The 11,657-nt window shown below is 50.5% G+C and overlaps 1 protein-coding gene across 1 annotated transcript; it reads left to right on the forward strand.

The window, feature by feature from the left end:
- Positions 1-1,674: 1,674 nt before the first annotated feature.
- LOC135373499 (uncharacterized) lies at positions 1,675-4,088 on the forward strand. The gene is made up of 2 exons (XM_064606676.1): positions 1,675-1,689; positions 3,531-4,088. Exons 1-2 carry the CDS (start codon positions 1,675-1,677, stop codon positions 4,086-4,088), a joined length of 573 nt encoding a protein of 190 aa, XP_064462746.1.
- Positions 4,089-11,657: the final 7,569 nt, after the last annotated feature.

Raw genomic sequence — 11,657 nt, forward strand, 5'->3', positions numbered from 1 at the left:
TGACCTGTATTATTGTGATAGTTTAATATACGTTTAATTTAGTATAGTACACTGACTTTTTTTTTCATACCTGTTTGCTGAACCACTGAATGCACGCAGTTGTTCTGGCCTCGTAACTTGTTAGAGCACAAGTGAAAGGAACGTGCATGAGATAATATAGTGATTGCAACAAATGGCTTTACGGGGAACGTCAGGGAAAACGGCAAAAGTGGGCCCTTCACTTCACTACCCTTTCGGAGTGCAACATATAAATATATTCATTTTACCCATTTGCACGTTGTAGCTCATTTTGGGACATCCACGCATTTTGCAGATACATCCTAGAGATAGCTGAAAAAAATACAGGTTCATCTGTTTCGTTACCAGTAACCCCATATCTTAAAAAGGCGAATCCCATAACCGAAACTGCTTTCAGAGTTCCGACACGAACCATAACCAAACCGACATTTGTTTCAGTTTCAGTCCCCACACACAAAGCTGATCAGTTACCTTATAGTTGTAGTACAGGGAGCCAGTGCGCTTGGGTGCTACAATCCTGACATGCTTTCCATTGACAGCCCCAATGCAGTTGGGGAACTGCCATCGCTTTGCAAAACCTTGAGATCTCTGCCCATTCTGTCGGACTTGGTGGCTGTTGTGCAGAAAAGGAAGTGGGTGCTAGGTCTATGTGTGTATTCAGTGTGATTCAGCAACATGGCTGGCACCCACCTTCATGTACAAGTCCTTAAGTTTCTCCCACAGGACACCGCAGGTTAAATGAATCGCCTCTCGAGCTGTTTCTATACCAACCCTATAGGCCATTGCAACATCTTTGAAGTCTATTCCAGACGAGAGATACCTGTGGTGAGATTAAAGTGTCATTTCTTGTTAGCTAAGTAGGTATGATGTGTTAGGTAACCTGAGATGCACTGTATACATTTTGCATATCCATTACACATCAGTTTTAAGGACACTGTCAGCTCAGTGTTTACTCTTACCTCAGTGTAAATGCCAACCTCTTTGCTGAAGATATTGGCTCTCTGCACAAGTGAGCCTTTGTTAGGTCCTTTTCCACCAGTCTGTGCAAAATATCGAACTGTTCGGGACCCATTCGGAAATATTTCACGAAGTAGGTACGGTCCCCACTGTCTCTCAGCTTCCGCATCTGCAAAAGTTAAGCGATTTTTGTTCTGAGGTCGATATCAAACGGGTTCTCTTTTATGCATGTACAAAAAGCTCAGCGTCTGTGCTTTGAACGTGGCAGATGAAGAAAAGAAAAACGATATCGAACATAAACGGCTCTGTACCTGTCGAGTGCGATGTGCGATGCGAACATGCTCTTAGAACAAACATTGTAAGAATGACACTCACCGCTGTGTAGAATTCACTTTCTGCTTTCCTGTCTGCCCACACAGGACGCACCCACCAATCCTTTTCCTGCGACAGCTGTCGCTTTTTGAGAAGAATTAGCTTTTTTTTAGCAGCAGCAACTTTCGCCTTTCGTCCATAGCGGGAGAACAGCGGCAGGAAGCGGAAGTACAAGCAAGAGGTTTTCACTTTGATAGTCAGCGCACCGTGTTTGTTGCCTTTGGCTACCAGTGGCTACCAGATATTGTAGTTATACAAAGTTATACTGCGTGTTCTTCAAGTGATATCTGTCCCGTATGTTATGCCAGCCCGCACTCATGACCAGATATGCCGCCAGGGGCCGTGAGTGCAAACTTCGCGCCAGCTCCTAGGCTGCGCCGAGAAAACGACGTTTGCGGGTGGGTTGGACGTTTCTCCGCCGGGAGTGACGTCACGACCTCAAAGTCCGGCGTATCTGCGTCGAGAAAGCGTCGTATGCCGTTCCCGCTGAAGACGATTAATAACGAGACACGAGAATGGGACGGTGGCTGGCGTGCTAGGACACTACAGTGGGCAGCCTGAATCACTCAGTACTACAACTCTCTGCGTAACAATAAACTGTTAAATACCGATAGTTTCTTCTGCGAACCTCTTGAAATGTGATGCATCTGCTTCACAAAAAGGCGGCCACGTTGCACCAGCCTGTTGCTTGTTGAACGTCTTGTATCTTACGAGGAAGCTGTCTCTAGTTCTCGCTGAGTTATGGCCTTGAACTATGGGTTAATTATTGCCTCTCCCCCTCTCTCCCCTTAACGAAATGAATCTTGTATGCGTAGAGTAAGAGCCGCAAGCTCAATCTACGAATCCTTTGCAGACCTGACAATATAAAGCACTGGTTTGTGGTCCGTGGAGAGTAAAATAACGTCCCCATGGGTGCACATGAAAATGTTCTACAGGCCACACACATCCAAGTGATTCCGTCTCAATCTGTGAATATTTTGTTTCTGTGTCAGAAAGCGACCCGCTTGCATAGGCTACTGGTCCCAGTGTACCATGTTTTTTTTTTCTTTTTCTTTTTTTTTTGCGTTGTAACACGATGCCTCCTATGCCAACAGGGCTGGCATCTGTAATGACATGTGTTTCTGCCTCTAAATTATAGAAGGCTAAACATAGCTCTTCAGGCGATGAAACTCACGTTCAGCAATATCTGTCAACTCCACTCACTCTTTGTTGCTTTTAACTAGTCGCAATTTCATCACTTGGCGCATTATGGCCATAGTTGTCGATGCGCCATAAAAATCCTAATCATCATAATCATCAGTAGCAATTTCATCACTGTGTTGGCGCGCTACTGACTTTAGTCGTCCGTGCGCCATTGAAACCATCATCATCATCATCATCATCATCATCGCCTTATACATTGCGGGCGAAAGACTCACTCTAAGAAACGTCCTGCAACATGCGTGTAGTATATGGAAACAAACAGAGCTGAACGGTTAATGGAACATTTCTATGTACGCGTCGCTCCTGGCGGCAAGAGACGACATGATGAGAAGACGACGAAGCAATGATGACAAATTAGCACCACGTGGGCGCAGCTGGCACTTTTTGAAGATATAGCAGGATAACATTTCTTTAGAATGGTATAGCATGCTCCTGTGGAAGCACACAATACGTGATACACCCCAAAAAGCCACTCGAAAGGTTAAGGTATATTCATAACACGCCATGTTTTTATGCCAACTATCATGGTGACGCTCGTACCACCTCCGCTTACCGTACTTCTTTTGGTGGTGCTCTCCATGTGAGAAGCGAAAGAATCGTACACCAACATTGCCTTGTAGCGATTCGCCAAGTGCGGTCGCAGTGCCAGATGTACAACGTTTTTTTTTCTTTATCTTTACTTTCTTCCTTCTCCTTCTCAGTAAACACTGCGCTCCCGTTCTCTCTTTCCTTCCTCTCGCTTCCCTTTTTCCCTTGCCGCGGTCTGAGGCTGAAAAGCTGTAAATACAGGCCAGTAGGCCTGTAACCTTTGAAGTAAATAGATTGCTTTTAAACACACTCAACTGCTTCCGTGTTCTCCGTGCCTTTACTTGTGACGACCCGACATATTGGTGACCCGGTTTTTGGACTTGCCTTCTGTTTATGTCAACACCACATCAATGGCCACTCAATAAGCACCAGCTGACATCTCTGCAATCCAGATCAAACTCCCGGAATTCTGGGCCAACGACCCTCAAGTCTGGTTCACCCAAGTGGAGGCACAGTTTGCAATACGGAACATATCATCACAGTCGACTTGCTTCAACTACGTTGTTGCCGCCTTAACCCCATCCGTCGCCACAGAGGTCCGTGATGTGCTTCTTTCGCCACCAGCTGAAAAACCATATGACACGCTGAAAGAACAACTGATTAGCCGGACATCAGCGTCAGAACAACGACGTATACAACAGTTGCTCACATCGGAGGAGCTAGGCGACAGGAGGCCGACTCAACTTCTCCGTCGACCACAAAAACTGCTCGGAGAAAAAGCAAGCACCATCGATGAGTCTCTGTTGCGAAAGGTTTTCCTTCAACACCTCCCGGCCAATGTTCGTATGATACTGGCTTCAGCGAAGAGTACAACATTGTCTGACATCGCCAACATGGCCGACAACATCATGGACGTTGGCTCCCCAGTCATCGCTGCCGTCGGATCCCAATACGAACCCCCAGCCATCGTGGAGCTCCGCAAGGCCATCATGGAGCTATGCAGCACGTGACAGCCACGTCATTGATCACCTCCGCGCCGAGATCACTCCGCATCACTCCGTGGAGCAATCAACTTTTCACGGATAGATCTGAAGCGGGCGTGCCATCAGATACCCGTCCACCCCGATGACATACCGCAGACGGCAGTCACCACACCATTCGGACTGTTCGAATTCGTTCGCATGCCCTTCGGATTGTGAAACGCCGCTCATACGTTTCAGCGCTTCATCGATCATGTCGTCCGTGGTATGGACTACTGTCACGCGTACATTGACGACATTCTTGTTGCGAGTGCGTCACCTGAAGAGCATGAGCAGCACGTAAATGCTTTGTTCGCAAAATTGGAGCAATACGGCATAGTCGTCAACACGGCGAAGTGCGAATTCGGTGTGTCATCTCTAGACTTTCTCGGACACAAAATCGACAGCAACGGAATTCGACCACTACCAACGAAAGTTCAAGCAATCACTGACTTCCCAGCTCCAACGACCAAACGTCGCCTGAGGAGTTCCTGGGACTTATCAATTACTATCGCCGATTCGTTCCTAACTGCGCCGAAACAATCGAGCCTCTCCACAAGCTTCTCAGCAAAAAGCATAAAAACGACAAAATTGGACCGTTGGAGTGGGGCGATCGAGAGAACGCTGCCTTTGAGGATATCAAACGCCATCTCGCCAACGCAACTCTGCTAGCCTATCCAAAGCCGGACGCGCCATCATCTCTCATGAGTCATGACGGATGCGTCAGACACCGCCGTCCTCCAACAACGCATCAACGACGAGTGGCAGCCCACCTCCTCCTTTTCTCGCAAGCTGAGTCCGACGGAACGCAACTACAGTACATTCGGACGAGAACTCCTTGCAGTATACTCTTCAATTCGTCATTTCAATCACTTCCTCGAAAGACGCGAATTCACCGTCTTCACTGATCATAAACCACTGACATTTGTTCTGAGATCGGTGAAGGCCCAGTCCGCATCCCACACATCTAGAGAACTCTGGCAGATGTCGTTCATACTTGAATTCACCTCCGACATCCAGTTCGTGAAAGGCAAGAACAACGACGTCGCCGACTGTCTTTCTCGGATACACGCCATAAACTCAGCGCCACCGGCTCGCACCGACTACAACGTCATTTCTGAAGCTCAAAAAGATGACCAAGTACTCGCCCAAATTTCAAGTACTCCAGGAACGCTGAATTCCCAGAGCATCACTCTTCCAGATTCGAACACTCCCCTTGTGTGCGAAACATCGACTGGAAAAGCCCGACCATTCATCCCTCTGGCCTTTCGAAAGGGCATCTTTCACAGCATCCACAACGTTTCCCACTCTGGTATCAGAGCTTCCCAACGACTCATCACGTCAAGATTCTTCTGGTCATTAATGAACAGAGATGTCAGGCACTGGGCTCGCACATGTGACGCGTTCCAGCGCTCCAAAATTCATCGCCACACGTCAAGCCCCATCTCAACCTTTCTGGCACCAGGAGAACGCTTCGCGCGGGTTCATTTAGATATTGCGGGTCCTCTTCTCCTATCCCAAGGCTACCGTTATATCCTCACCGCGCTAGACTGCTTCACCCGGTAACCCGAGGCAACGCCCATGGAAGACATTACCGCCCCGACGGTGGCCTGCACCTTCGTTTCCACCTGGGTTGCTCGCTTCGGCGTACCATCAACAGTCACGACAGACAGGGTCGCCCAATTCGAGTCATCCCTCTTCAAGGAGCTTCTGAACATCATTGGATGCGACAGATTACGCACGACGGCCTACCATCCAGCTTCAAACGGCCCCGTCGAGCGTTTCCACAGGCAGCTAAAGTCATCTATCATGGCTCGTGGGGATGTTCGATGGACAGATGCCCTCCCTTTTGTCTTGCTCGGCATAACAACAGCCCTCAAAGCTGATATCGGCTGCAGTGCTTCGGAGCTCGTTTACGGTACCCCGCTGCGTCTCCCTGGCGAGTTTATTGCACCTCTTCCTCCAGCAAAGATTCCGGATCCCGCTAACTATGCCCACCAACTTCAACAATTTATGGCCACACTACGCGCCGTCGAACCAAGAGCACTGGACAACGACGCATCGTTCGTCAGCCTTGTAGGGAAATGGAATCTTGCTCGCACGTGTTTCTTCGCCACGACGCAGTCAGGAAGTCACTGCAGCCCCCTACGACGGCCCATACCGCGTTCTCATGCGCGGTCGAAAGCACTTTACTATACTTATCAACGGACGCACAGAAGTCGCCAGTGTTGACAGGCTAAAGTCAGCAATAATTGGCAACGGGAGCAGCGAAAGAAAGGGAACCCTGCCTGAACAAAAGACACCCACACGTCTTGAAAACCCCTCCGGCATGCTACTTGGTGCGCAGATGACACATGCAGCAGAGCCCTATATCACCAGCTCCGGCAGATGGGTGCGGTGGCAACAGCAACTTGTGCTCGGATACTGATGATTTTTTTTTTCTCACTCGTTTCCTCACTAGAGGGGGAGTACTGTAGCGACTCGCCAAGCGCGGTCCCAGTGCCAGATGTACACCGTTTTTCTTTATCTTTACTTTCTCCCTTCTCTTTCTCAGAAGACACTGCGCTTCCGTTGTCTCTTTCCTTCCTCTCGCTTCCCTTTTTCCATTGCCGCGCTCTGCGGCTGAAAAGCTATAAATACAGGCCAGGGGACCTATTCTCGTCAAAAGTAATCGAGCTCGATTACTTTACGTCACGAACTGTTGGGCAGAGCTACCAGAACACCCTCCGCCCATAGACTCCGCCCTTATTTATCCCTAGCCGGTATCCCTAGCCGTCGTGCACCGGTGTCTCTAGCGCATGAACAGTAGGAAGGTCGCGCTTTCCTATGACATGGGGGCACCATGTGCTATAATGAAATAAACGACAGGGGGAAAAGGAGGGAAAAGCGTGGCGCATAGGTGTAGACGTGTATCACAATTAATGTGATGTGGTGATATTCCGGGAATAATCTTCATGCGCATAGATTGCGAAACATTGCGCATTTCGCCACATTGGGAGTCAAGTTGCGCCACACTGTAGACGATGCACTCTACGGGCACATATCGCACGTCGGCACAAATTTCTCTTTCACGATACAACCTACAACCATCCGCTTCCGGCGAGAAGACGCGGAGAGGCGGCCTCGCTGTGATATGGGCACTCCGAGAAAGCGCGAAGATTGCAGGATCAAGGGCTCGACTATTGGTTGAGGACGCGTGGCATTCACCTCTGTTCTTCACGCCTTCTTCGCGTAACGACCAATGACAGGCGAGAGTAGAAGGCGAAGAAGTCGAAGAAGAAGGCTAGACGAGAATAGCTCCCCAGTAGGCCTCCGACCTTCGAAGTAAATAGATTGCTTTTAAACACACTCAACTGCTTCTGTGTTCTCCGTGCCTTTACTTGTGACGACCCGACAGCCTTGAACGTTTCGGCAGTCGAAGGCGCAACACATTACAGGCATTGCGAAAAAAAGCTTCGCCAAGTCGCATCGCAGCCTACACCGTACACAAGCAGCTATGATGCTTTCATGCCAACAAATATGGCGGCCGCTGCCTTGACATGCGCAGACCCGCACACAGAAACGGTCCATTCCCATAAGCAGCTAGGCATTTGCTCCGCAAATCAAGTAATACTTTCGTTGATTGACTTTATTGTCGTGTGCTTCACTTAACCGCTTGTTTGGCCTTGTGCTTATTTTCTTTCTTTTTTTTTAGGGGTGGGTGGGAGGTTGTTTATGGGAGTAGCCACATTCATCAAAATCGTGAACATCAATTTCTTGATTTGTTTGCGGCATAACAACGGACACCATCGAATATGTATGTTTAGCAGCCACAGACCATGTTGACGCAAAAGGACATTCATCGAACCGGTATTACTTCTACCACTAAAATATTCTACAACGTCCAAGTACTAGCAATACCAAATATTCTGATCCATATGTTCTGATTTTCCATGACTAGTAGAAGCATATTTATTGTTAATGCATGAGTTGATGGCATGTTTTGAGGTGTCTGACAAATGGGCGCCTTGAAATATGGGGCACTATCAATCAACCAATCGCTATCTGTCACCCTATCCTACATGACAGTGTGCAATCTTGGGTGGCAAGTGGATTGGATTAGATTAATTCAAATGGATGCTTCTTGCGATGTGCAAAACTGGTATATTTTTCTGCGACCTAGATGAACGCCACAAGGACTTGCCAAGGCACGTCCGGAAGTTCCATCTGCCATCCGGCCGTTATACTTGTACCGCTGCCGTCAGACCCACCCATAGGTGGGCATTTTGGTGAAACCTCACGCCCTCGCCCTTACGGGCACATGCCCTCACTCGCCCTCAGCCTCACGGCCCTCACAGGCACATGCTCTCACTCACCCTCACCGCCCTCACGAGCACATGCCCTCACTCACCCTCACCCTCACGGCACTCACAAACGCAAGCCCTCACCCATGAGGGTCTTAAGGTTGGTCCTCACTGGTGCGTTTTGACGCACAGGCATCCGTTCCGTTAACACGCATCTCTCAGCGCTCAACGCAGCGCAATGCGTTGACATGTTCTCACTGCCACGGACCTACGCTCGTCGGTTGACACATGCGGTCGACGAAGCGCACCAACGTGGGTTCAGTACATGCCCATACAGCAGCACAGACGAAGGCTTTACGATTGAACATCGTTTTTTAAAAGCGTTTTATTTGCGTCCTGTGGTGCCTCGATTTGGAAGATCCAGAAACGGTGACGCTCAGCGATGCTTTCGCTGGATTTCTTGTGTCCCAGTATTCCTCGGCGGCGCTACTCTTGCAGCAGACATTGAAGGAGACAAGAACACACGTTTTCACGCTGCACTACCTTTTTATAATCTAGCCCCGTCTTGTCACCTCTATTTCGCTGCAAAGCATTCATTGCACTACAACTCCTATGGCAGCACGAGATGCACAAAACCTGCTCCGTTGGCCGCCATTGCTGTTAACCTACCAAGCACGTACAAACTGCGCATGCGTCAGGTTCACCGCTCTGATTTGTCTCCTTGCTGTGTCGAACGCACTGCTGTGCGGACGACGTGAGGCCGACAACGGCAAGCCCTTTCACCATCACCACCACCACCACCTGTGCGGAAAAGTTGAGCCGTTGCGAACTCTTGTACGTCCGTGCGTGGGAGCTCTCCGTTAGCTCGTTGTCATGGTAACTGACGGATACAGGCCAACGTAACGGATGCCTGTGCGTCGCATGAGACCGCTGAGAACAACCGCTGAGAACACAGCAAAGCCTCCTGAGCTTTGCCCAGGACACTTGGCTGTGTTCCCAGCGCGACGACAGGAAGCATATCACGAAGTAATCAGTCAGCTCAGGAGGCTTTGTTGTGTTCCCAGCGCGACGTAGACGAAATTGCTAATAACCGGAACACCAGCCCTTTAAAGTGCACCCTGCCAGTTGTAGGGTCACTGGAACCATATCACCAAGTAATCAGTCAGATCAGGACGCTTTGCTGTGTTCCCAGCGTGACATAGACGAAATTGGTAAAAACGTGCACACCAGCCCTTTAAAGTGCACCTTGTCGGTAGTAGGGTCACTGGAACCATATCACCAAGTAATCAGTCAGATCAGCACGCTTTGCTGTGTTCCCAGCGTGACATAGACGAAATTGGTAAAAACGTGCACACCAGCCCTTTAAAGTGCACACAGCCGGTAGATGGGTCGCTGGAACCATATCACCAAGTAATCAGTCAGCTCAGGACACTTTGCTGTGTTCCGAACGCGACGTAGACGAAATTGCTAAAAACGGTCACACCAGCCCTTCAAAGTTGTGGTGACCCCGTTTGGGGGACACATGGGGAGCCGTCCCGTGACCTCATCTCCCCCAGGCGATCCCTCGACACAGGAAATTTCCACTGGCCAGATTGGCCGCGTGGGCCGATTTGGCGCATGGAAGTAGGTCAGTGGAAGGTGTCGCGGGAGGGGACCCTGGGGAGGAAGGGGTCACTCGTGCCTGGGACTTGGAAGTGAGCAGACGTTGTAGGAATAAAGTCAGCAATGTAAGTTATTCCAAACCTGTGTCAGAGTCATTCTTGGTTGGCGATAGGGAACGTACCGGTTATTTAGACCACAACCCGGTGGGGAAGGCTACTTGCAGGAGCAAATCCCACATCTGGCGCCCAACGTAGGCCTACGTTCCTTTGTCGTCAATTGAGAGTGGTTCTGAGCGCTCTACGTTTTGGGGGCCCTGTTAGGATTTTGGGGGAACACGGGTGTTAGGCGCCTCGTGGCATGGTAGTGCATACGCGATCCATGGAAAATCAGTCCGGGTCAGCAACAAACGGGGACACTATTAACCCCGGCGAGGCAGGAGCACGTGGCGGCAACGGCGATGCCGGAACCAACACGGGGGCAGGTGTGCATCCACCTCTCCCCACTCCACAAGCGGTTGATACCGCTAGCTTATTGCTGCAAGTGACAAATATTGTCGCTTCATTGACCCAGCAGTTGAATGCGGCGCAGACTAGCCCGCATTCTACTTTTCCCCTACGGCTCCACCCGAGTATGACAATTCCGACGTTCTCGGGATACTCTGATAGAAAGTCGGTAGCTGACTTCCTATTGGAGATGGAGACCTATCAGGTTGCATCTAGAGCGTCCGACGAGGTAGTGCTAGGGCAGGTCTTGCCAGTAGCTCTAGTGGGGGACGCCGCTCGATGGCGAAGGCTGCAGAAGCCTTTCACCTCGATGGCGGACTTCCGGCAGCGTTTTAGGGAGGAATTTTTGCCACCCGACTACGCAATGCGTGTGCGCGAAGAGTTAGCTTTTCGCACACAGCACGCCGACGAGAGTCTCATTGAATTTGTGCGCGCAATTCAGGAGCTCTACGATAGGGCCGACCCGACGGCCACAGATCAGGATAAGGTTTCGCGTGTTATACGGCAGAGCCATCCTAGCTTCCGTCCGTATCTACGGGGGCGAAATTTCGAGAATCTTGATGCGCTTGCACGAGAGGCTCGTGTGATTCAGGCTGATTTATTGTCTGAATTGCGGTACCAACCTCCACCGCGCCCGGAACTATCAGTTGAGCCGGGTTGCGCTTGGGCGGGTGTGAAGGACTCCGTTCCACGGGGAAGGGAAGCGACTTCCTTGGTTGCGGACGCGGGAAGCCGGTCGGACGTCATCGTCCCGCCGCGCTCCCTGGATCCTTTCTCATTTGAACAGAGGCGCCGTGCGGGGTTTGGCGAAAACTCACGCGGCGGTCCGAGGAGTGGAACATCCACTGCTCGGATGGTTCAGGATAGGCAGAACCAGGTAGAGAGGGACCCCAGTAGCAGAATGCCACAGGCGGACCGCGGGCGGGCGCAGCCCAGATGCTATGGCTGTAATCAACCAGGGCATTACAAGCGTGACTGTCCTGTGCGTTGGGGAAATTTCCGCTCGGCGCAGGGAAACTAGTAACGCCGGCGGCGGCAGTTGGGGTTAGCCCTAATCCGTCGTCGGCAGTCAGAGAGAGCTCCGGGCGCATGTTTCATACCTCGCCGCAGTCTTTTGCCGAGGATGGATCAGTTTTCGCCCCAATAGCTTGTAGAGTTCAGGAGTCTGCTCC

Source organism: Ornithodoros turicata, chromosome 1, assembly GCF_037126465.1.
Source record: "Ornithodoros turicata isolate Travis chromosome 1, ASM3712646v1, whole genome shotgun sequence".
In the NCBI taxonomy this organism is placed as follows: domain Eukaryota; kingdom Metazoa; phylum Arthropoda; class Arachnida; order Ixodida; family Argasidae; genus Ornithodoros; species Ornithodoros turicata.